Source organism: Setaria italica, chromosome II, assembly GCF_000263155.2.
Source record: "Setaria italica strain Yugu1 chromosome II, Setaria_italica_v2.0, whole genome shotgun sequence".
Taxonomy (NCBI): domain Eukaryota; kingdom Viridiplantae; phylum Streptophyta; class Magnoliopsida; order Poales; family Poaceae; genus Setaria; species Setaria italica.
Window position 1 is genome coordinate 31,063,500 of NC_028451.1, and position 25,075 is coordinate 31,088,574.

General features: G+C 47.3%; 2 protein-coding genes, 1 long non-coding RNA gene and 1 pseudogene across 3 annotated transcripts; 1 reads left to right on the top strand and 3 right to left on the bottom strand.

The window, feature by feature from the left end:
• Positions 1 to 2,034: 2,034 nt before the first annotated feature.
• LOC111256219 lies at positions 2,035 to 3,611 on the bottom strand (annotated as a pseudogene).
• A 1,642-nt stretch (positions 3,612 to 5,253) lies between these two features.
• On the bottom strand, positions 5,254 to 6,427 carry LOC101762372. Its single transcript, XR_001163384.2, has 2 exons — positions 6,250 to 6,427; positions 5,254 to 5,820 (listed from the first exon to the last, which is right to left on the bottom strand). It is a non-coding gene; the product is annotated as an uncharacterized LOC101762372 (long non-coding RNA).
• Positions 6,428 to 10,117: 3,690 nt separating this feature from the next.
• LOC101761955 (cellulose synthase A catalytic subunit 9 [UDP-forming]) lies at positions 10,118 to 14,574 on the top strand. Its single transcript, XM_004956798.4, has 12 exons — positions 10,118 to 10,574; positions 10,677 to 10,906; positions 11,006 to 11,102; positions 11,210 to 11,330; positions 11,436 to 11,702; positions 11,788 to 12,133; positions 12,213 to 12,476; positions 12,612 to 12,824; positions 12,934 to 13,138; positions 13,243 to 13,439; positions 13,520 to 13,873; positions 13,987 to 14,574. Exons 1-12 carry the CDS (start codon positions 10,304 to 10,306, stop codon positions 14,572 to 14,574), a joined length of 3,153 nt encoding a protein of 1,050 aa, XP_004956855.1. The 5' UTR covers positions 10,118 to 10,303.
• A 636-nt stretch (positions 14,575 to 15,210) lies between these two features.
• LOC101762636 (AUGMIN subunit 8) lies at positions 15,211 to 21,560 on the bottom strand. The gene is made up of 7 exons (XM_004956799.4): positions 21,270 to 21,560; positions 18,461 to 19,750; positions 17,867 to 17,986; positions 17,481 to 17,597; positions 17,300 to 17,389; positions 16,465 to 16,572; positions 15,211 to 15,701 (listed from the first exon to the last, which is right to left on the bottom strand). Exons 2-7 carry the CDS (start codon positions 19,670 to 19,672, stop codon positions 15,636 to 15,638), a joined length of 1,713 nt encoding a protein of 570 aa, XP_004956856.1. The 5' UTR covers positions 19,673 to 19,750; positions 21,270 to 21,560; the 3' UTR covers positions 15,211 to 15,635.
• Between the last annotated feature and the right edge of the window lie 3,515 nt (positions 21,561 to 25,075).

Below are 25,075 nucleotides of genomic sequence, written 5' to 3' on the forward strand. Positions count from 1 at the left end.
TCATCTCTGATGAAGCTCTTGTCATAGATGCTTTCTATGAGATAGAAAATAAAATGAAATCAGGTGGACGACGCAGTACACACATACTATGCTGTTTATGCTTCTGCATTGATTGCAAGAGCATTGTCCATAAGTTCACACATTCTACGGTATGCGCAGGCGCCGAACTAAGCGGCAGCAAAATTCTCACCACAACCACCAAATTCCTAAACCTAACCCTAGGTGGAATTAGAGCAGATAATCAATAGGGGGCAGAGGAAAATTAGGGTGCTGACGGACTCGAAATTGCAGGTCTGATTCTTACTGAAGTGCAGACCACGAGCTGCAGGTGTGCTGATATGGATAGGAATCTCTCAGAGAGGCAAGTGAATGTGCTCTGCAATTCTTGCAATGCCTTGCAGCTGAGATCATACTTCCTTTTCCAATCAACCCCGTCCCTTTCATTGGCAACTTCTGGAGTGGATGACATCACCTACATAGGCCCGTTTGGAACAGCTGAAAAAAGTTGGCTTATGGCTGGCTGCCTTGAAAAGTTACTGTCTAAAAAAGCTGTTGCTTGAATAAGCTGAGTGTTTGGCAACTTGGCTTTTTGATGGCTGGTGAGATGCTGAGTCCTGTTGTAAATTATGAAATGTTTGTAATACCCTTGAGTGTTGTGGAAGCTATCTTGAGTAACGTAATTGACTTTTGTACGTTTCCAAGTGATGAAAAGACATCATGAAGTATTTATATATTAAAATACATGTATTAATACATTGGCTTCCATTACATGACATTCTTACGGATAAAATAACATAACAAAAGATCTTGGTTAGTGGTCACTATCATGCTTATCCCACCAAACCAGCTGCAATAGCATCTCGCAGCTCTCCCATGTCCACCAAGTCCACGACATCTCCTTCAGTAACATGATTTTCCACATTCCCATCAACATATGTCTTGCCTGACTCAAGCTCATCAAAATGGACATCACACATTTGACTGTCTCTAATGAAATTGTGCAGCGCCATGCAAGCAATTATGATTTTCTTTTGCTTCTCCATTGGATAGCTCGACAAATTTAGAAGAATGTGCCATTTCATCTTAAGAACACCAAATGAGCATTCGATTATATTTCGAAGGGAAGAATGAGCATGATTAAACACCTCCTTCAATCCAATTGGCCGGTCACTATTTTGAAATTGTGATATGATGTACCTTTGACCCTTGTATGGTGCTAGATAACCCTTTCTATTTGGATACCTCGAGTCAACAAGATAGTATTTACCTATAGGATAAAAAATTATTGAGACAATGCACTTATATGTTGGAGAAAGGCTACTAACTGATGGAATAATAAAGTCAGGTACCTTCAGGAGGATGCGGGAAATGATCCTTGTACTTGATCAAAGAATCCAAAAAAATGCGAGTATCATGAGCTGATCTAGGCCACCCAGCCACGACAAATGTAAATCTCATGTCAAAATCGCATATTGCTATGACATTTTGACTAGGATATCCATGCCTCCCAATATGCACCGCTTGTTTTGATGTTGGCACGATCACAGGGATGTGGGTTCCATCGATAGCACCAAGGCAATTTTTGAAATGAGGCCAAAATCTTAGCTCGCGAAGTTTACTATGCACAGTGCTAAAGGAAGGGTCTCTAGGTTTGATAATGTCAGCAGCCGATCGATACACAGACTCCAGAACTTTAGTAAACCTCCTACTGATAGTTTCTCGAGAATGGGTAAACTTCTCCTTAGCTTGCCTATTTGACTAGGGCGCACCACAGACCCACAAAAACATGCCTAATGATTCTTTGGAACACATCTCTTTAGATGAACTCAAACCATAATTTGTGACCATTACCTCATGCAAGTTAAGGAATACTGACCTCTTCATTCTAAACATGTTGTAGCAATCTTCTGAACCATTTAGTTTTCTCTCGACCCATTGAATTCCGGTCTCCACGGGAATTTTCCTTGGCTTCTTAGATGTTGAACCATCATTTAGCATTGCATAAGCTACAGTACCAGCAGCCTCAAATAACCACTCATCATCTTTTTGTTCCTCATCATTCACACTTGATTCACTTGAACCGAAGAACATCTGCACTCAACACACAAGAGAGGACACACAAATATGTTCAACAGACAAAATAAGACAAATGAATAAAAAGGGATATGTTCCACAAATAGTACAAGACAAATGAATAAAAAGGGTTATGTTCCACAGACAATACAAGATACATGAATAAAATGAGTGTTCAACACACAGTCCATCACACTTGAAAGAAAAAAGTTCAATAGAGGCAAGACACATGAATAAAAAGGATACTTATTAATGAAACTAATGTTGTCTAACGTTGCTTCCTTTCCTCCCAGGTCCTTTTCAACCATGCAAGCTTCACCTCTAGCTTCTTTAGAGTGGCAAACACATCACAATACTCCTTCTTGATGAGTAGTTGTGTTGCATAGAAATGCTCATCACTCCCTTCCTCTGCCCCCACTTCAATAACTGAATCTAACATTTCAGCTCTCTTGCCTAACTACATCATTAGCACTTGAGGTTGCAGAACACTTGCTTGAACTTGCTCTTTCCACAAAGGAGTCAACAAACCGCTTGCATTGTTTGTCTCTAAAATTCTTGACATGTTTCTTTGGAGATGCTTCAGCAACTTGTTTCTTTGCCCCCTTGTCTCCACCGGTCATGTCACCAGACTTGTCCTCAAAACTACCAGACTGATTCTGATCATCCACACCTACTACTCGTGCTGATTCGTTGGTACATGTGGACATTTCAAAAATAATGTCCAACTCATCTTCATGTTCTATAGGTCCAAGCATAAACTTCTTACAACCTGGCATGGCCTACACATGGTTAAAAAAATGTTAGCCCTTGAAGCAGTTAATGCATTCTAAACTGAGTAGAAAAGAAAAATAGATGTTCATATATACCTCAATTTTTTTCATTCCACCATTCCTCACTAGCAGCAATAGTCCCAGTTTTAGAATCTCTTCCTAATCCAGAGGCATTGAGTTTTAAAGTCTTCTAGGTTGTATATTTACTTTTGAGTGCATCCCATCTGTTTTTCATTTATTTCTGGTCATAACTCTTGCCAGTTCGTTCTTTAAAATTGGCCACAAGGTTAGCATATCCTATGCTATTCAACACCCCTTGTGGTCGGTTATGGGCAGCAATTTCTTCCAAGATTATTTCAATCCATGCCCGATGCGCAATGGCATCCCATCTTGCTGTCACTTTCTTTTTATTCTTCCCTTGATTCATCTACTAATTTTAGACAAACACATCACGATGTAAATAAAATCTTATGCCAGTATACACACGTAACTCCCCGTCAACCCAAATCCTTTCATCCATATGCTAGGACAATAACAATAGTTCAAATCTTAGATTTCTATTCACAGTAACAACTTGAGGACTCATCCATATGCTGGCATAGTTTGGATTTCAATTTTGGATCATTCGGATCTGAGGGAAGAAATTTTACCTTGGGTAGGTGCTATGCTTGGGGGCGAGCTCAGCGTTGTGGCTGTAGAAGGACAGTCACTGGCTGCTCGGTGTCGTCGTGCTCGTGCTCCCTCGTCCTCGCCTGCTCGCGCTCCCTCCACTAGCGACTGCCTGATAAGCGGCAGGAGGTGGGGAGGGTCAGAGAGGCGGCCGAAGAGGCAGGAGAGGCAGCCGGGGAACAGGGAGAGGCTGTCGTGGAGCGATTTTTGCACCAAGGAGGTCAGGCGGAGGTGCCCGACTGCGAACCCTAGCTCGCCCTAGTTACCATCCGTGCGGCTGCGGCGTCGGGGGAGAAGCGAATGAGGGGGCCGAGGGGATGGAAGGGGATGCGCAGGGTATATATGCGAAGGCAAAAGCAAGTAAATAACTCCATGTTTAAGGGGCCCTCTCATTTCTCTTGCCTGCATAAGCTTGGAGAAGCTGTGCGTGCCGGGCTTTTCGCAATCGTGCTCGTGCAGTTCATTCGTGAGAAGCGCTTGGTGAATATGTCGCCCAGAAGTTTTCCGTTTGGCGGGGGTTCATCTTATTTGTGATGGGAAGCTGCTCAATAAGCAGTTCCAAACGAGGCCATAGGCTCAAACAGGTGATTTATACTCCCACACCACTATTTCTAAAGCAGAAAAAAAATTTCTAAAGCAAAAGAAATAAACATATCTATTTCTAAAGCATCTCTATTTTAAAGCCAGTAGATTGAATATAAGCATCTTTTAGGCATTTTTATAGATCTGTGTGATGCATCTACGAAAATTGTCAAAATTTATAGGCTATAACTGCTCCCTGAAGATAAAGTTTTATGCATTTAGAAATTCAAAGCAATCAGTCGGACTGGAACCTAGCAAGAAAAATAGCGATGAAGAGAAGGGGATGAGGTAGAGCAGGATACGGGGGAGGGGAGCTGGAGGAGCCACACCTAGATCTCTTCGGACTCGGCGCGACATCAGGAGGGAGTGGTGGTGTCGGCATTGCCTCTTTGGGAGAGGAGCAAGCGCAGAGCGAGACGCGAGCGATGTCTCTCTCTCCTTCCCCTTCCAGAGTGCAGCTAAGGGCCTATTTTGGATCAGGCCATCAAGGCAGATTTTTAGAATCCAGAAGTTGGAATCTGGAGTGCCTCCAAACGGTCGGATTCTGGCCCAGATTTTAGATGCTAAATTTCCAAATTTTGTGAATCCCAGAAGCTGCTCAAGGGTTGATTCCAACACCTTCTGCGCGCCAACTTACCATTTACGCATCGACTTTCAAGGTAATTACCCAATTTCCCATCCTTCCATCCCCGATAGCTGTCCCAGTGCATATGTGCTTAACTGATATGAGCCCGTTTGGATTAGATTCTAGATTTTTAAAAGGTAGATTTTGGATTTGTTTACAAAAGCTAGATTTTGGGTAGAATTTGATGTGGCTGTTTGGAGTAGATTCTAGAATTCAGATTCCATTCTCTCTCTCCCTCTTCCTCTCTCCTATGATCTAGGAAAATCCATCCAACTCTAGATTTTGAGATTCTGAGAATCTAGTTTCTGAGTTTCAGAATCTGAGATAAAATCTGGTGTGTTTGGATCCCACCCAGCTTCTGGAAGCTAGATTCTTAGAATCCGGTGGGATCCGCCCATAGGGATCTCAACGGCAAGCTGTGTATCAAAGTCCTGAGAGGGGCATGCTTGGTCTCATGGCTAGTGAGCAGTACACAGGAAGATACCCAAGCTGGAGAAGAACAATGTGTCTGCAGAAGAAACTATCCATGCCTTATGTAGGAATAATCATCTGTTAATATATCTTGCATAATTGTTCCTTGAAATAGCCCACAAAGAAGCATAATCTTCCTTCAAGTTCAGAAACACACTGAAGATAGTTAAAAAAAACCCAATCAGATATTGCCGTGATAAATAGTACTTGACCGATATTTGGATTCTGTCATTGTAGATTAAAATTCCTATAGGCTTAGTTCTAATGTGATACCAACAATTCATCGGTCTGGTCATCCGAGCGGGCGACATGGGCGGCCCCCCCACCTCCCCGCCGCAAGCCTATCACCGCTGCTCCCTGCCTCCGCCGCCACCAGAGCTGCACCCCCGAAAGCCCGGCGAGCGACGAGGAGGGTGGCGGCGGGGCCAACTCTCGCTTCCCCCTCCTTTCTTCCTCCCCAAATCTCCCCTCCCTTTCCCGTCGTTTTGCTTGCTCCGGCGAACTTCGTGCTTGGCGGCCAGTTCCGCGTGATGAGCATCCAGATCCGTGCGGTGGTTCACCAGATTCCTGTGGGGAGCCGCCGGATCTGCACCCCGTCGGCGTGTTCCCGGCGTCCTGTCACGGCAGCGCCTGCATGAAGCCATCATTTTACTATCTAAGTGGATACAGATAAGATCTTAGACGTGATGAGAAAATAGACCGAGGATCCGATGAATTTGCCACATTGGTTGGGGCCCATTCGTCGTCGACCATGTTGAGAAACTCGAAAACCAGATTTTCTCCGCGCTAGCTTCATCCAAAGACCCGTTCCCAACCGAATGAGCAAAATGACCACTCCCTCAGTTTGTTGAAGTGATGCATCGTATGGAAACTAACATCGGAGAGGAACGCAACGACAGTGTGAGAGGACCGAGAAAGTTCACACACCATGAAGCCTGAAGAACACTTCCAGCATATTTTCCCCCGTTTCCTCGATGCGTAAGTTCCAGATTACGCACTCTTGTTTATGATCGAACACCTCTAGCAAATTCTACAGTGAACCGATCGACTGCAACCTACCTGTGGAGCTTCACCATGGTCACACCTTCAGGCTTTAGCTAGAGTGCCCTGATCCCATCGACTCTAAGCGGAGAAGTTTTTTGGCGGTCAGCATTCAGGAACTTGAGCGAGATGACGACGGCATCACCAAATAGAGCTGGCGTCAAATTTTCTATCTAGCCCAGCACTGGGAGTAGGAAGTAGTAGCCCAATTTATATAAGCCCAAACCAGAGAAAGTGAGAGAAACCATTTTTTTTTCTCGAAACGATGAGAGAAACCAATTTGTTGTCATCGTCTAAATTAACCTTCACGCTAGAATGCAACTGAACATATCTGTCTTGAGTCTGAGGCCGATTTGAGCTGGAATGGCGATCGATCGAAACTTGCGTCAAGATGCTGCAACTGCGCACCTACATGTCGCATTCCCGATTGGGACGTTCCTTCTCCAACGATCGCAGAAAAGATGCACCTGCACCTGCACCTGCACTTGGTTAGTTTCCTCGTGACGGTTTCTCTCCAACGACGTACAGGAGCAACAAAAACTGATGAGCTCTGACGACAACGCAAGGCAAAGCTGCTTGCAGCAGGGACACGCGTGCGTGTGGCACACGATCATAGCGTGGTAGGTGGAGGGGGCACGTTCATACCAAATTAAGGTGCCTGGTCACGTTTCCGCGGATCACCGCGAGTCAGTCAGAAAAGGGCGGGGCGTCTCGTTAGCTTCTCGTTCAATGCTGCTTCGGCCTTCGGGCGAGGCGCTGAAAGCCTCAAACATGGGGTTGCATGGGACGGACCAACCTCCCCGATGCTTCAAGAGCAAATAATCGTCTGTCGCCGGCCGATCCGTCTGTTGTTCATGGCTAGTCCGCTTGTTGGTCTCTACCAGTGGACTTTTTTTTTTTGATTTTGGAGTCATGAACTTTTATGTTTCTGGATGGACACATCGCGTCGCTTCCTAGAAAAATAAATACGTTGTACGCGTCACGGCGTGGCGGTAGGCCAGTCCGGCAGAGGTGGCGGGCGTGGGGGTGGTGAGGCGCGGCGGTGGGGGCGTCGCCGGCCGGGCGGCGGTGGAGGGCGGTTGGGTAGTGCTGGGGTGGGGGTGACGTAGCTGACGCTAGCAGAGGGAGGGGCGGCGTCTCCAGCGGTAGAGATGGCGGTGGTGTCTCTGGTGGCTGGCGCGCCACCGAAGACAGAGAGGACAGCGGCGGATGAGGAGGGAGGGGCGGCGGTGGGAGGGCGGGCCTCGCCGGTGCTAGGTACGGTGTGAGTGAGGCAGCGGGGAGGAGGCAGCAAGCAGCGTCGAGGGAGGAGGCAACGGGCAGTGTCGAGCAGGGTTGGTGGGGGGAGTCGAGGGAGGAGATAAGATAGAGAAAGGGAGGGAGTTGATCCGAGCCGTCGATTTTAGATCTAATGGCTGAGAAATTCGAGTGAGGAAGTCCTTCATTTCACTTGGGTGAGGAATAGACTGTTCCCTTATTTAAATTGTTTTGTAATAACAGATATATGCAGAAAGATGCTTATTTTAGTATATTTTAGTATTTGCTCGATAGAAGAAATCCAGCATGTTCTCTTTCAAAGCCTAAAAGTTACCACATTAATCAAAGAAAAAAGAAAAAGCAAAACTGTCCAACACTGACATTATCAAAAGATCAACCAAAAACACCCAATGTACCTATTCATAAATTACCCACCACCATTATTCTCAAAATATTAATCCAAAATACAATTATACCTATTTATAAATTACCAACATTGCCATTACGAAAAAAATTAAACAAAAAAGGGATTATACATGCTTCCTTATTATTGCCTACCTCTATCTACCATTGTTAAAAAAAATGAAGTCAATCGCTAGAAAAAAGAAAATAATATATTCTGATTAATGCAAACTCCTATTGGCAAACACCAAACAAAAACAACACAACACAACCAGCGAGACCAGAACCTACAAGGAATCCGAAAACCAAACATCATGAAAGCACGAGCTGTTGCTGGTGCTGCTACTGCAGAAGCATGAAAGCAAAAGGAAACTGCAAACTAAGAAACCGCTATAGAAACATCATCAACAAGATTACCAAGGACATGGACATCTGAAAGTGGTAGATATATACTCAAATGCCCTGCAGTAGCATCTCCTCGAGATGTTGTGATCCCTCTGTCATATCCCCATCAATCTCTTCATCCTTCCCTAAAATGCCAAAACGTTTTAACAGATTTTAAGTTAGACGATTTTCATTTTGTCTTGGCTGGACGTGAAGGCTTGAGTGGTGGTGGTTTGGTTTTTGCGCACTTCAGTTTGGGTGAGAAGAACCACAAGTCTGACAAGAACTTGGGATTCCATCCTGTGTTTAAGATAGCTAGGCTGCTGGACCTGACCTGAGAGCATGACAGGTTGAGAAGAACAATCCACTGCAACGGCACTTTCCATGTTGGCCTTGTTCGAAGCCTCATATATAGTGACCAACCAAATTGACCAAAAAAGAAAGCAAATCACTTGCAGAGCGTGACAAGGGGTTACATTTTGCAAACTATGGAGAACGGGACACAGCTCAGAGTTCATTGGAAAATGTACAAAAAGTATTAAAAACAGTCATATCGATCTATACAAAACTATCAACCAAACAAGTCATATTAGCACAACACCTACCATTGAATGGTGCTAACTGAGGATTCAGCTCAGGCGATGATGAACTTAACAAAAAACAAAGCATGCATGATTCACAAACGGCTACATTATTTAAGCAGCGTGTTCTTTAGACGCTTATGCATAATTCACAGTTCTGCTAAACAAGGCTCATGCCATGTTTCTTCTGGAGTTACCACGAGACCAGGATGGTGACTATCAAAAACTTTCCTTCACGAATGGCATGGTTTAGCACTCAGATTTACCCGTTCATGAGCCTCCCTTAATTGTTCGGGGTCATTGTGTACAAAGACAATCTGATGAATCAAACATATCTAGGGGGAAAAGGAATAGGGTAAAAGCATACGATTTGATCACTCCCTCCGTTCATCTTTACAGGGCGAATACATTTTGTTAAGAAAAGCTTTTGATCAACAATTATTCTAATGTGATCACACAAATTGATACTATTATATTTGTATTTAAGAAAATACTTACTTATGGTTAAATTTTGTACTATATCAATAGAGTAATTGTCAGTACGTTATATTAAGGCCTTGCACTAACGAAACAAAACATGCCTATATTAAGGCCTTGCACTAAAGAAACAAAATATGCCTATATTAAGGTCTTGCACTAAAGAAACAAAATATGCCTTGTAAAGATGGAGTATATATACGTCCTTTAGGTATGCTAACTCTCACTAAAAAGATTTTTAAAAACAATCTCTATGTATAGTAGTTAAGTACAAATATATGTGCATAATGTGAAAATATGCATTAATTACATTAAAAAAATAATTTTCTTAATTCATAGCGGGCCCCATGGGAAAACAAATGTCTCATCCCAAGCCCGTGTCTTTTCAAAAGAAAAAAATAAATAATCCCATTAATGAACAAATCCAGTCCGATTACTTTCAAAAAATGTTTTCTGAACAAAGCAGTACCAGCAAGTTAAAAAAAATGAGATGGCGGGAAAGCCAAGTCTCGGTAGGTCGAGGGGTTGGTCCGGACGCAGCCTGACAACGGCCGCGGCGGCCTCAGGCGCAAGCCAGCGCAGGCGGCAGCGCGAGGCTTTCGCTTCACTTAGCGGCAACGGGGACGCCGCACCCAACCAACCCGAGCTCCCCCTCACCCGCCGCGACGCGCGCGTCCCACGAGCTCCCGCGAACGCACTCGCCCGCCGACGCCCCCCATCGCCCCGCACCAAATCGCACTCTTCCGGCCCGATCGATCGATCGAACAGCCACCCCTCACCTCTCCCACCCGCCAAAACCTCCCTCCCCCTGCTGGCCGCCTCCTCTCACATTCATATAGCGCAAGCCCCTGCCACAAGGCAGAGCACCGCTCACACTTGCGTTGCCTTGGCCGTCGCGAGCACCTCAGCGGAGGGATCGGAGGCCGAGAGCTCGAGCATCGGGCCTCTGCTCGCCGGGTGCGGCAGCGACGATGGAGGCGAGCGCCGGGCTGGTGGCCGGCTCGCACAACCGGAACGAGCTGGTGCTCATCCGGGGGCACGAGGACCCCAAGCCGCTGCGGGCGCTGAGCGGGCAGGTCTGCGAGATATGCGGCGACGAGGTCGGGCTCACGGTGGACGGCGACCTCTTCGTCGCCTGCAACGAGTGCGGCTTCCCCGTCTGCCGACCCTGCTACGAGTACGAGCGACGGGAGGGCACGCAGAACTGCCCCCAGTGCAAGACCCGCTACAAGCGCCTCAAGGGTACACTTTTTCTTTTCTTGCCTCGTCGTTGTCGATGATCCCGGTGATCGACTGGTTCGAGTTCCGATCACGTTGCTGATTGCTTCGCCGTTTGCTCTGAAGGGAGCCCGAGGGTGGCCGGGGACGACGACGAGGAGGACATCGACGACCTGGAGCACGAGTTCAACATCGACGACGAGAAGCAGAAGCAGCTGCAGGGCAACATGCAGAACAGCCAGATCACCGAGGCGATGCTGCACGGCAAGATGAGCTACGGGAGGGGACCCGACGACGGCGAGGGCAACAACACCCCGCAGATCCCGCCGATCATCACCGGCTCCCGCTCCGTGCCGGTATACTACATGCCTTCCGCTCCCTCTACTATTGTTCTTTCATTACTCGTCAGGATTTCTTCTAGTTACAATTCTAATTGAGCGATCGCAACGGTATAGGTGAGCGGTGAGTTTCCGATAACCAACGGCTATGGCCACAGCGAGCTCTCGTCATCCCTGCACAAGCGCATCCATCCGTACCCTGTGTCTGAGCCAGGTTCGTCACTGTTCACGATCAAATTCAGTAAAGAAAATGTCGGTTTAAATCAGTTCAAATTATGCCACATTTCGATGACTTCCGGATGATGGACTTTGTTTCATCAGGGAGTGCGAAGTGGGACGAGAAGAAAGAAGTGAGCTGGAAGGAGAGGATGGACGACTGGAAGTCCAAGCAGGGCATACTCGGCGGCGCCGATCCCGACGACATGGACGCCGACGTGCCCCTGTAAGCATTCGACCATCACCAGCTCCATCAGCTGATCCATGCATGATAGCAGCATTTCCCAGGAACAGGAACTGATCACCTGGAAATTCTTGTCCTTTCTCGCAGGAACGACGAGGCGAGGCAGCCGCTGTCGAGGAAGGTGTCGATCGCGTCGAGCAAGGTGAACCCCTACCGCATGGTCATCGTGGTCCGTCTCGTCGTCCTCGCCTTCTTCCTCCGCTACCGTATCCTGCACCCCGTCCCGGACGCCATCGGCCTGTGGCTCGTCTCCATCATCTGCGAGATCTGGTTCGCCATCTCCTGGATCCTCGACCAGTTCCCCAAGTGGTTCCCCATCGACCGCGAGACCTACCTCGACCGCCTCTCCCTCAGGTGAGGATCGCTTGGTCCCAGCAGAACACGAAGCAATCATCCACGTGGCATGGCTCTGACTGAGCTCGAACTGCCAACGCTGCAGGTACGAGAGGGAAGGGGAGCCGTCGCTGCTGTCGGCGGTGGACCTCTTCGTGAGTACGGTGGACCCCCTCAAGGAGCCCCCGCTGGTGACGGCCAACACCGTGCTCTCCATCCTGGCCGTGGACTACCCGGTGGACAAGGTCTCCTGCTACGTCTCCGACGACGGCGCGTCCATGCTGACGTTCGAGGCGCTGTCGGAGACGGCCGAGTTCGCGCGCAAATGGGTGCCCTTCTGCAAGAAGTTCAGCATCGAGCCCCGCGCCCCCGAGTTCTACTTCTCGCTCAAGGTCGACTACCTCAAGGACAAGGTCCAGACAGCGTTCGTCCAGGAACGCCGCGCCATGAAGGTACTGCTGCAGTAGAGCACTGGCATCAAATCAATGGCTCCGTCGGAATTCCTGATGACATTTATCATTGGTTGTGCAGAGGGAGTACGAGGAGTTCAAGGTGCGGATCAACGCGCTGGTGGCGAAGGCGATGAAGGTGCCGGCGGAGGGGTGGATCATGAAGGACGGCACGCCGTGGCCGGGGAACAACACCCGCGACCACCCCGGCATGATCCAGGTGTTCCTGGGCCACAGCGGCGGCCACGACACCGAGGGCAACGAGCTGCCCCGCCTAGTGTACGTCTCCCGTGAGAAGCGCCCGGGGTTCCAGCACCACAAGAAGGCCGGCGCCATGAACGCTCTGGTACTGAATACTGACTGATACACATTACAGTAGCTGCCTAAGATCTCTTCAGCTCCTTCAGAACTACTAACAGACTAGGCAATGCCTGATGACGATCAATTCTCTGAACGTTTAATTTTGTTTCTGGGCCGGCAGATCCGCGTCTCCGCCGTGCTGACCAACGCACCCTTCATGCTCAACTTGGATTGTGATCACTACATCAACAACAGCAAGGCCATCCGGGAGGCCATGTGCTTCCTCATGGACCCCCAGGTCGGCCGGAAGGTCTGCTACGTGCAGTTCCCGCAGAGGTTCGACGGCATCGACGTGCACGACCGATACGCCAACAGGAACACCGTCTTCTTCGACGTAATTAGCCTGCAGCCTGACCACTCTTCTTAACTAAAAGAATGTAGACGAAAAATCCATGATGAGTGATGGGTTCTGACATTCGTGGTTCTTCCTGGTGATCAATCAGATCAACATGAAGGGGCTGGACGGCATCCAGGGCCCGGTGTACGTCGGAACAGGGTGCGTGTTCCGGCGGCAGGCGCTCTACGGCTACAACCCTCCCAAGGGACCCAAGAGGCCCAAGATGGTGACCTGCGACTGCTGCCCGTGCTTCGGCCGCAAGAAGCGGAAGCACGCCAAGGACGGGCTGCCGGAGACCACGGCCGATGTCGGTGAGTTTCAGATGAAACTCAAACTGCTGCTATTCTGCAGAGCATTTGGGTTCAGTTCAGATGACTCTGAAGATTGCTGAAATTGCAACTTGCTCTTTCTTCAGGAATGGACGGTGACAAGGAGATGCTCATGTCCCAGATGAACTTCGAGAAGCGGTTCGGGCAGTCGGCAGCGTTCGTCACATCGACGCTCATGGAGGAAGGCGGCGTCCCTCCGTCGTCGAGCCCCGCCGCGCTCCTCAAGGAGGCCATCCATGTCATCAGCTGCGGCTACGAGGACAAGACTGACTGGGGTCTGGAGGTAAGAGACATCAACCATCGATTCAGTCAGCTCTCTACATTGCTCTTGTCAGTAACGAACTGCAATAATTCCATGAGCAGCTGGGGTGGATCTACGGGTCGATCACGGAGGACATTCTCACCGGGTTCAAGATGCACTGCCGCGGGTGGCGCTCCGTGTACTGCATGCCGAAGCGGGCGGCGTTCAAGGGGTCGGCGCCCATCAACCTATCCGACCGTCTCAACCAAGTGCTCCGGTGGGCGCTGGGGTCCGTGGAGATCTTCTTCAGCCGGCACAGCCCCTTGCTGTACGGCTACAAGAACGGCAACCTCAAGTGGCTCGAGCGCTTCGCCTACATCAACACCACCATCTACCCCTTCACCTCGCTGCCGCTGCTCGCCTACTGTACCCTCCCCGCCGTCTGCCTCCTCACCGGCAAGTTCATCATGCCATCGGTCAGTGCCGCCGCCGCCTTCCTCCTTCCTCGGCCGTGGATCGGTCGGTGCCACCGGCAAGTTCAGATGTTAACTCTGCTGACACCCATGTATCTATCTCTAATCTATTGCAGATTAGCACGTTCGCCAGCCTGTTCTTCATCGCGCTCTTCATGTCCATCTTCGCGACGGGCATCCTGGAGATGCGGTGGAGCGGGGTGAGCATCGAGGAGTGGTGGAGGAACGAGCAGTTCTGGGTCATCGGTGGCGTGTCGGCGCACCTCTTCGCCGTCGTGCAGGGCCTGCTCAAGGTCCTCGCCGGCATCGACACCAACTTCACCGTCACCTCCAAGGCCACCGGCGACGAGGACGACGAGTTCGCCGAGCTCTACGCCTTCAAGTGGACCACGCTCCTCATACCGCCCACCACGCTGCTCATCATCAACATCATCGGCGTCGTCGCCGGCATCTCCGACGCCATCAACAATGGGTACCAGTCGTGGGGCCCGCTCTTCGGCAAGCTCTTCTTTGCCTTCTGGGTCATCGTCCACCTCTACCCGTTCCTCAAGGGTCTCATGGGGAGACAGAACAGGACGCCCACCATCGTCGTCATCTGGTCCGTGCTGCTGGCCTCCATCTTCTCCCTGCTCTGGGTCAGGATCGACCCCTTCATCGTCAGGACCAAGGGGCCCGATGTCAAGCAGTGTGGCATCAATTGCTGAGCGCGTCTGGGACTCGAAAATTCTGGAGCTTGTGCATAGGGAGACAGAACAATTTAGAAATTTTGTATTGTTGATGTTTTGAAGCTTATGCTACGTTTTGTGTAATGTTCTGGGATCCAGAATTGTTGGACGAGGAATTGAACAAAGGACAAGGTTTGAATGTTAAATAGCAAATGATATTCATGTCCAATGGAATCCTAGTGGCAACTGGTAAACTCAGGTCAAAACTGTCCGCTAAGGAATTAACAGATGGATCTGCAACGGCAGAGGGCACCATCATTTCAAAATTAGTTTTTTAACAATCTGCACATGACTTCAAGAAACAAGATTCGCTTTTTTAGATGCTCTTGTTTAATTGTACTTTGCTGAGTCTAGGTGAAGAGCCTGAATATGCTGAAGGTGATACGTGAACTTATAAACTTTGCTGGCAACGCAAGCAAAACGCAGAACAAGCAAAGTCTATGGTTCAACAAACTGATGTGTGTCCTGCACCAGTTTTGTTTCAGAGTAAACAACAATCCAGACTCCAGAAGTGAGTTAGAATCTGCTTAAAAACTGATGTGATGTCCACCACAAGTACTTTTGCGTAAAAGTGAAATCTAAACACGAAGAGAGCGCAGCTACAAATCTTGCATGTTTCTAAAAAGGACAACTGAAACAAATTTTCTGATCTCCACCTTTGCCCATCCATTTCATCTATGTATTTCTTTCCAAATGTCAAAAAATTACAATGGGAAAGAAGAGGGCTCTACTCTATACAAGGAACAAAAATAAGAAAAGGACTAGAAATGCTGGGAGTGCACTATATGGTGAAAATGATTTACATATGATGAGGTCTTTTAAGTAAACCTATCATATCTACGCACTTCAGGTAGTTAGCTGCACAGCATCACACCATGATCTCCAGGGGATGTTCAACAATTGTTTTGTTCCTATTGTTTCATCTGTACAGATTCCTTTTTTGTTGCAGTTTGCATGATATCTTAAGTTGCAGGTTCAACTTTGCACAGTTGTACCTGTTCGATGGCATGGCCTGGGGCTTTTACATCTTGATCAACTTCTTAATTCATGTCATGAAGCCTGTGTCTCTGTTGCATAAGATGTGTCCGTATGCTGGACTCATGCACCTGAACAGTAATGGGAAAGGCAATAGGTAAGTTTTTGTGTACAAACGGCTGTCACCATGAGTCCATGTCTCTTAAGAAGAAAACCGGTGATACAGTTGATCACTAACAGTTCACCATCAGGAAGAGAGAACATATATTATTCAAAAATTGAGAGCTCCATGTTATTTGCGTATGATCCATGCACTTCAATCCCCTCTGCTACAGTTCAATACCCTCTTTCATACAACAAACTCAGTACTCTATGGTGTTAGGTGGCTACTGGCTAGGCCACAGTTACATTTGGATAGGATGTTCAAAGCTTCGGTGAGATGATCTAGTAACTAGTAGGGCGCAGTCATAGTTCATACACCAAACATAGAAACAAGATATTCAACTTTATTTGTTCTCTGATCTGGTGTCACAACTCATTAATTTTTTAACTGTATTAAATTAATGTAGGCACCATTTATTTTACAACAAACTAATGTACGAAATGATGTATATAATGCAGGAAGGTATTATCCAATAACGTAAGCACCATTTATTTTACAACTAACTAATGTACCAAATGTATGGACCCTTGCTTTCTGCTTATAAAGACAGGACAAAAGTAAAGAAAGGAAGAAATGTTATCGCCAGTTAGTGGATAAACAATTAAACAGCACGGTCTAAAGACTAGAGTATATTTCCACTGTAGTGGGATATGTAACATCTAAACTTTGAGCCAATGGCATATATTATCAGGGACAAAAGATTAAGTTTAGCTTGGAAGCAAAATAAGTACCTGCAGTTTTGCAGCTGTAGCCAAGAGTTCTCTGCATTCATCTAGCATGACCTTTTCTTGTCCTGCTATCACAGAAAGTTCTGAAACCAAGGATTCCCGGTCTGTGATCTGGTACGATAATCTAATGTCAGTAAAACATACCTTCACAACAACTAAAGGGAAGACTAAAGGATGTCCTTTTTAGGTCCTCAAGTTTTTTGCTCAATCTACTAGGGTCATGAATCTCTTTTAAGGTTACCAATTTTAGCCCCTGTAATTAAGCTTCCGAGCAATAACATGTGACGGACAATTGATTGGTTGGGACGTCCTTTTTTCTTAGACTAGGGGCAGCTGTTAGCAAAGCAAAGATACATTTATTTGCCTAATTTTAATGGAACCCAGTTTCATACCCATCCACGATGATCTGGGACTAAAATGGACCTTTCAAAAAGCTCCAGTACAAAATTATACCTTGATGCGCATACCATTTTATTTTTAACTATTATCTGATTGCAGTTTGGTTGATTATTATTTTCCTAGAAAGAGACAGTTTGGTATATTACAAAGGTAGCGTTAGCAGATGAATCATAATCTTTTGAGTTTGATAAAACTTTTTAAGCATGTGGGTTTATCACTCTAATTATCAGGGAACAATATTTCTCATTGCTGTTGTTAGCATCACCTTTATGATTTGTTAGCATCATTCCTTGTTTAACCATTGTGATCAATGGCTACTAGTATTAGAGCATAATTTAAGCGATAGAACATACCCCTATGATCTAAAGAGACATTATTATCAAGAAACAGATATAAAAGTGAATAGTAAATTCGAAGTCCAATACATGCAAAATCTGACCTTTGAAAACATGCAGCAAACAGATGAACCCAAACCTTGCATGACATCAACAGCTGAGCTTACAGCATTCTTAAGAGCAATTGCATCAGCCTGTTCATATGATAGTCAGTAACATGGCAGAAATCACAAGAATGTCATACTAAAGATTTGTGCAATTTACATAGCACAGTTCCCAGCATACCTTAGCTCCCGATGTAACTGGCAAGCGCAGTGTGCTTGCTTTCAGAGCCTCAGTTGCCCCAAATAAAGAGATACTGTTCTCCCTTTCTAGTGTCGGCCACTGTTCAAGGTAAGCAATCTGAACCAAGATAGCAGCACATTTTTAATTTGTGCATTCAATGGTAATAATTACAGTAATATGAGTGGTAAAAAGTATTGCATATAATCATAGTTTTTATGTTCTATCCTCCTCCTTTGAAAAGATAATGTGATACGATAACTACATTCCTACAGCTGTTCAATGCAATTGATCAACAAAGCTTTGTTTTTTTCTACAGTTTCCATGCTCACACAAGAATTATAATAGTACAATAGTACCATTTAACAAGTAATGATCATGGGATTTACCTGTTCTTTCAGAATGTTGTACAGCCTGAGTTCTTGCTGAAGGTGTTGCACCATTATTCTTCTCACATTAACAGAATCCCGCAGATCTATGGTATTCCTCCAAACATTATAAATGGCATTCTGTTTCACATGACAATAGGGCAACCTCGCTTAATAATCAATAAAAAGTCACTAAATGAATTCAAAGGAAACAAATATTCCAAGGAAAATACACTCCTGGTACACCAAAATTACCAATGCTAAAGAGTAGTAGATCACAAATTTCTGAACATAGATACGATCAAATTTTACATATCAAAGACTTCTGTCAGCTTTTTTCACATAGTTGGTATCATCACTATGAAGCCAATTGGATTTGGAAAACAAAACACATTCCTAGTTGTGAAGGTTATGTTTAATTTTGCATATGTATTTTGCAGCTGCAAGATTAACTTGAGAAGAGGAAGTATTATATGAACTGCCATCATAGAAGTTACAGTAATTGCACAAAGTACAGGCATCCAAGAAAAACAAGGCAAAATGACACAAGCCAGGCCAACTAAAATGCTATTAGATAAAAAGAAAGAGAGATGTTCATAGTTTGCTAATTTTTACCTCAACAGTGACCTTTTGAAAAGATAGAGTATCTTCTGCATTAGCATTTATAAAGAGCCACTGCAAATGTCTATTGTACAATAAACGCAGTTGGTGGATGTATTCGATTTGGCTGGCATTTTTCTTTCCTTTTCTCGCATCAACCATGTAATTAATAAGAGGAGATGTAACACTAGGTTGAATAGCTCCAGCACTTTGTGACCGACAGGGTGTTGAAGGCCTTGTCCGAGATGGGCTCTGAAAGGCCCTGGAAGTTGAGGATGCAGCTGGCAATGCCTTGTTTGGTGACGATGAACGCTGTAGAACTGGAACAGGAAAAGTAGCTGTTCTGTTTGGTCGGCTCACAGATTTAGATCTCTCTGTTTTCTGTGAATCTGCCTTACCATCTCTTCTGCTTGCCTGAATAGCCAAACTTCTTGCCACTTCATCCAATGATGGACTCAACCCTTTGTCTGAAGATTCAACAGAAGGGGTCTTCCTTGGAGAAATGCCTCTTGAAGTATTTGCCGAAGGGACTGGTCTGGTAGTTTTGCCAGAAAGGTCAATACTTCTTGACATGAGATTCTTTGGCACCTGCCCACCTATCATGGCTGGCCATCTGTGTTGCTCAATTACCCTCTTAGGGGGTTCTTCTGAAGGTTGGGCATTTTCACATTGTTCACCAGTGTTTTTCCTTCTGAAAGGACTTCTCTTCCTCTCGGTTAGCACACTTCCCTGACCCTTGGTACAATCCAACGACGAGGCAGAGATTACCTTATCTTTTCTAGTAGCAGGTGTAGACACAGATTCTGACTGGAAGGAGGAAGACAAGTTACGCATCGCTGGCCACAAGCCATCAGGAGCCTTTGTGCTTGCTATACGCTTGGAATTCTTGTGTAAGTCTCTGGCAGTATCACGAACTGGTGTAATGGACCTTGGCGTAGGTGTTGAGGGTGTTGACACCCTAGAGGTAGGAGTTGAAGGTGTTGACGGTCTTCTTCTATCTGCTGATTGCGCTCTTTTGGGTGCTGGTGTGCCTTCAGTTGCTGATGTCCGGCCAAGACTTGGTGATGTGCATCTTCTTGTTTTAGTGGCATCAGCCGGACCAGTTTTGTACCTGGATGCAACATCCCTCCCACGGAAAGCATTGTGCTTCTCTGATGGAACTAATGGTGGTCTTAGAGTCTCATCAACAAGAGTAGCCTTCTTCACTTCGTTCTTAAGGGGATCCATGAAGAATAGAAAATCCCAGAACAAACCACATCAATGTGGACCTCAGGAAATCAGCTCACTGAAGTAACAAATATGTACCTAAAGGCCGACAACCAGGCACCAAATCAATAAGGTAAGCATCAAATAAGAAGAGCATTCATCTAAATTTCAACTTGAAACAAGCAATAGGAACTTTCTTCTCATAAGAAAAAAACAAGAAAGGGCACCAAATGAACATGTAAAGACAATGAAACTTGATCATCCACAAATTGTAGGTGACTGAATTGCGTATGGAGATGAAACTATACCAATTTCAGCACCAAAACTTTAAACAGCTACAGTTGGTGCCCAAATCCCTCTAGTGGGCATATAATGGCCAATCTGTAAGGGATTGGATGGAGGCTCAGAAACAGGGGATGGAGGTGGCATCGGCATGTATAAATACATTATAGATCTACTAAAAAGCATAAAAAAGAAGATCTCTTGGACAGATGGCAGCTGCTACATGGGATCATATATCAATTGAGCAAGGACGAAGCAAATAAACATTATTCGCGGAGATTCTGATGGTTTCAGAACAGACAGGACAATGCACATGCATGTGAGACGAATCAGTTGCCTAATAATTTCTCGCTAGAAGCAGCATGGGAAGCAGGGAACTTTTTAATACTTGCCACTTATGAACTACGCACATGCATCAAGGATATGCCCGCTCCGATAGAGACAAGGGAAAAATATGACAGTAGACATAGTACTGGATAAAATGCCAGACTTCACTTGAAGTTGCCGGAAATTCTCTTCGGCGAAATCGACTAATGATACAAAATTCGTTGCTCCCAAGGTAGTGCACATGCTGCTTGCATCGATGGGTGAATAAAAGAATGGTTCCTCGGAAAATTCAGACACCAAGAGCAAGTTAAGCCAAACAGTATGGGTAGTCATTTAATTTGGTATTCAGGATCTACCGCAGATGTCCTGTACATGTTCATTTAACCTTTTACCTATATTAAGAAGAAACTTTAGACTGCTCAATAGTGCTAAGCACCTAGTCTTTAAAAAATGCACCGCAGAGTAATTAAGCTTCTGAATCACCGACGAGCCCAAAGCACGGAGCAAAAACAAATGTCGCAGTTGGCGAGATTAATTAACCTCCCAAGCAGCCAAGCTCTACTCCTACTCTAAAAAAATTTCATAGGGAGCCACTCCATGCCAAAAATTCTCAATACTCGCGCGGCGAAACCCACCCAATCCGCCGCGAGAAGCCCAAGTGGCGCATCGGAACCATTCGGGAGCGGTGAAGAACCCGAGGAGGAGCCGACCGGATTCACCCCAAGCATCCTCCGTACAAACCAGCGGAGAGCGCATCTAAAATTCCAAAACCACCTGAGGCCCTGAGCACCGCCGAGCTCGCGATCAGCACTAAGCCCAATCACCTCTCCCGTCGGCACACCCCGATCACCCCACCTCACTCCCGGGCGAGCTCACCCGTCCCGCTCCCCCAGCTCAAATCGAGGAAAAGGAGCCAAAAAAAAAACGTCGCATAGAACGGCGCCACGCACCAAACGGGCGCTAATCGTAGCTCCTGAACCCACCAAGCAAGCGCCAGAAGCCTCCTCACCTCGAGAGCGCCGCCTAGAAGGCAGCGCGCGAAGACCCCCCCGAGCCGCCGCGGAGAGGCCCTTCTTCAACCCGCCGCCTCTTCGACCTCCGCGGCACCGGGAGCCGGATCGCGGGATCTCCTCCGGGGCGCGCGGACGGCGCGAGCGCACGGGGGTCGCGGGGGGTTTTGCTTGCCTTTCCCCTTCCGCGGGAGTTTGGAGCGGGAGGAGGAGAGAGAGAGAGAGAGAGAGAGAGAGAGAGAGAGATGAGGGGCGAGCGCGGCGTGTGGGGGGAGGAGGAGGAGGTGGAGAAGGACGGTTGCCGGGGCGGAAGGGAAGTAGGGAATTAAGGCGGGTCGCCGAGTTAAAGGGAGACCAAACGGCTCCCTAATTGCGCCCTTTTCTTGTTAAGCTACCGCACGACTTCCGCTACGCCTACCCCAGCGCGTGCACCCCCAAATAGCGTGCGTTAGGCTTTGGACCTGGGCCAAGGCGCCAAGCGCCGTGGCGGCACTGAAAAAGCCTGAAAGTATGGGGAAGAAAACAATGTAGTGTTACTGAAAAAGCGCATGTAAAGGATGTGCAATCCATTTCTTTTTCATGATGCAACGTAGGAATATATTTTTGTGCTAATAAGAAAATGGAGATCCTTAATCTAAAAAAAATGGAGATCAGGTCAACTCTGCAACTAGAAGCTTGTTTTCGGATGGCCTGCATTCATTTTGCAGGGTGCAGGAAAACTGGAAAAGGTCAATTCTCAATTGCATGTGTTTCCTGGTCCAAATGGACACCTCCAGGTCAACAGCTGATGTGTTTCCTGGGGTAGGAGAGAAGAGCAAGATGAGCTTGGTGGATTAGCTCATCTCCTTGGACTGAAAGTAACACGCACAGGCCGATGTCACTGCCGCCGGTAGGGCGGTAGCTACCTCGGTTGGCTTCAACAGTTGACCTAATCTCTCGGAAATAAAACTCATGCTTCCAAGCTTCCTTTTATTGACTGATTCGTGCCTTCGTCAGTCTGCATCTTTGCTTGCCTCGAGCTATATATCTAGGCAGCTAGCTAGCGTTCAGGAATAACAACCTAATGAAAATTCCCAGCCAAAAGCAAACTCCTAGTACAACTGCTGAGTACTCACGAACTATACTCGTTTGTAAACATGCGGCCAAAGCTTCGTCACGATGACAAAGATTTATTCACTATGGCAACCATACCCTTTTTTTTATGTGTATAGAGGTTGCGATACGTTTGCATAGTATGTTGCACGCGGTCAAAAGGATGACAAGTCAGTGAGCGAATTTTAGCTCAGCTGGCGGTAGGAATCATTCAGGTTAGGCATGTGATCATCGACAAAACGAGGCGTCTATAGTGATCGCGTTAATCTAAAGATCTAATGACCCGGTCTCTTATATGTACCAACAAGAGCATGGTATGCGTCCATCGTATTTTTAGGGATGTTCGTCAGTGTTATACTGTATTTTAAAAAAAATGACAAATCAGTGTGAAGAGAATCGTGTGCTCATACAAATACTCTCTCACTGTGGCTGTGTGCCGTGCCCTCGAGGCTGAAGAGCTCAACAACCACATTCAAACTCGCGCACGCTCGCTCGCAGGGCCCGGGACCTCTCCCCGTCCCGGCCGTTCCCTCCCGCCATCATACGTGCCCGCCATCCGCAACCGAAGCGGTTAGCTCGCGGGACCCCTCCTCTGCTTCCAATCGATCGAGGCGTCCACGTCGGCCCCGCCAAGACGCCAACCGCCACGTTGCCCCGCGGTGTCCCCAGCAGCGCCGAGGGTCCGAGGGATCCCCCCCCACTCTGCGCGGCCCCGCTCCCGCCGGTTGCCGGTGTCCCGCCCCTACCGCGAGCGCACATGGGGAACGGCATGTGGTGGGGGAGGCGCACCGGACGTCCGGACCGGACCGGACCGCAGCGATCGGCGCACGTTCTCGCGCGGCCCGCGGTCGCGGCCGTGCCCGTCCGCCGCGCGCGCGAGCGACAATTTCTTTTGCGGCAGCGGCCAGGTGAGGACAAGCGCCCCACCGGCGCAACGGAGCCACGGAGCCGAGGCGAGATTTCTTTATAGGGATGGAACGGGGTCGCGACGAGGTGCGATGCGAGGTGCGTGCGGGCAAATCTGGCATGTGGCCTGTGCCTGCGCTGCTGTGGACATCTGCATGGTGCTGGGATTTGTTCAAGTGGAGCACCAAATAGCAGCGCAAATTGGCCAGTGGCACGGATCGCATCGGCAGGCGTATGTATGGTTTCTGCAGCCGGAAAATGCGAAAATAATGGTAGGCACGCGAAAGTTGCAGCATTAGCGGCACCATCGTGAAGATTATCTGTCCAGGATCAAAGAGGATTTTGCGATGCAGCCATGTTCGTACCACACATCCTGTGGACAGTCAGTGGCGGTGTTGTCCCTTGTTTTTTTAGAAAAAAAAACCTACATGCTACGGCTCCTATCCTGCTCCATCCAGTACGCTATGATGCACGGCTTCCTTCATCATCTAAAAAAGAAATTGGATTAGAGCGGACGCAACGTGCGCAACACTATGATTACGCGCTCGTAATCGATGGTGTAGCCACTACGTTTCTTTTAGGAAGAAGCAAAAGGCGTGTACTCTCTCGGCACAGTAAACAATCGATGGACGAACGGAGGCGGCCGGCCGGCAATCATCGCTGGCGCCGCCCGACCGGCCTCGACGCCACAATATGCAACGTGCCAGCTGGTCCTCTCGATCACGTACGCGTGCGGCCTTCGGCCGGCTCATCATCAATCATCATCGTACGGGGAAAGTACTCCCTCAATTTCCTCCTGCAGTCGTGCCATCATGGCCTGATGCCCCCTGATCCTGAAAGTGTGTGACCTGTGAAGCTGTTCGGCTGTTCCTACTCGTGATGGTTATTGGCTGATACGACGAGTATACCAGCATGTTTTTAACAGGTGAGGAGTAAAAAGATATGGTCACTGCCTTCACCTGTCAAGCATGGAAATGCATGATCAAACATATCTGCCCAGCCGTCGCTTTATTTTGTGATGTTTATACTAGCGGACTATTAGCAGTCTTACCTTGGACCATATGTCAAAGGTAAGACTATTGACATTGTTTAGTAATCTGATTTTGAGAATTTGACAAGGGAAAGATCGTGCCAATGCGAGGCCTCCCAGCTTTCGCATGATAATATATCCATGCACTTATGGTATTTTATTTGGAGGGATTACATTACACACACAAATATGTATATATATATACACACACATACACACTGCCGTACTGCATGCGTAGACTTCAAAATTACGTTGTTCATTCAAAGCTCCAATATTTTAGGGCATCTCAGCTGCGACAGTCGGTGTGTTCATTCAAAGCTCCAATATTTTAGGGCATCTCAGCTGCGACAGTCGGTGTGCTATAAAAATCGGACCGGATTGGTAATCGAACCGGTGGAGACCTCGGTTCAATGGTTCATTGGTTCAACCGTTAGGAACCCGTTGAACTGGTTCATAAACCGTTGAATCGAACCGGTCACAAAATTATATCATGTCTAATTGTAAAAAAAAAAGTGTTAACTGACCACCATGGCAAGCGCAAGACTTGTGCTTATAACAACGAAAAAGCAATGCTTTATCACAAGAGCAAGGCATGCTTATTTTAGTAATAATCTACTGCATACTAGTAAGTTACGCACATCCAATTTAGTAATTAAACTCAGTAACCTGGCCGCACCCTTGCCAGCGCTAGACGACGATGCACCCAGGATTAGACGCTGCTCTCGTCGAAGCAGGAAGGGGAAGTCCCTCATGGCCTACGCTTGGTCAGGCTTTCGA

Coding starts and splice junctions, on each gene's coding strand:
- LOC101761955 (XM_004956798.4), top strand. CDS start 10,304: ATGGAGGCGAGCGCCGGGCTGGTGGCCGGCTCGCACAACCGGAACGAG. Junction 10,575..10,676: donor CCGCTACAAGCGCCTCAAGG/GTACACTTTTTC, acceptor TTTGCTCTGAAG/GGAGCCCGAGGGTGGCCGGG. Junction 11,331..11,435: donor ATGGACGCCGACGTGCCCCT/GTAAGCATTCGA, acceptor CCTTTCTCGCAG/GAACGACGAGGCGAGGCAGC.
- LOC101762636 (XM_004956799.4), bottom strand. CDS start 19,672: ATGGATCCCCTTAAGAACGAAGTGAAGAAGGCTACTCTTGTTGATGAG. Junction 17,987..18,460: donor TTCAAAAGGTCACTGTTGAG/GTAAAAATTAGC, acceptor CATGTGAAACAG/AATGCCATTTATAATGTTTG. Junction 16,573..17,299: donor TTTGCTGCATGTTTTCAAAG/GTCAGATTTTGC, acceptor TTATCGTACCAG/ATCACAGACCGGGAATCCTT.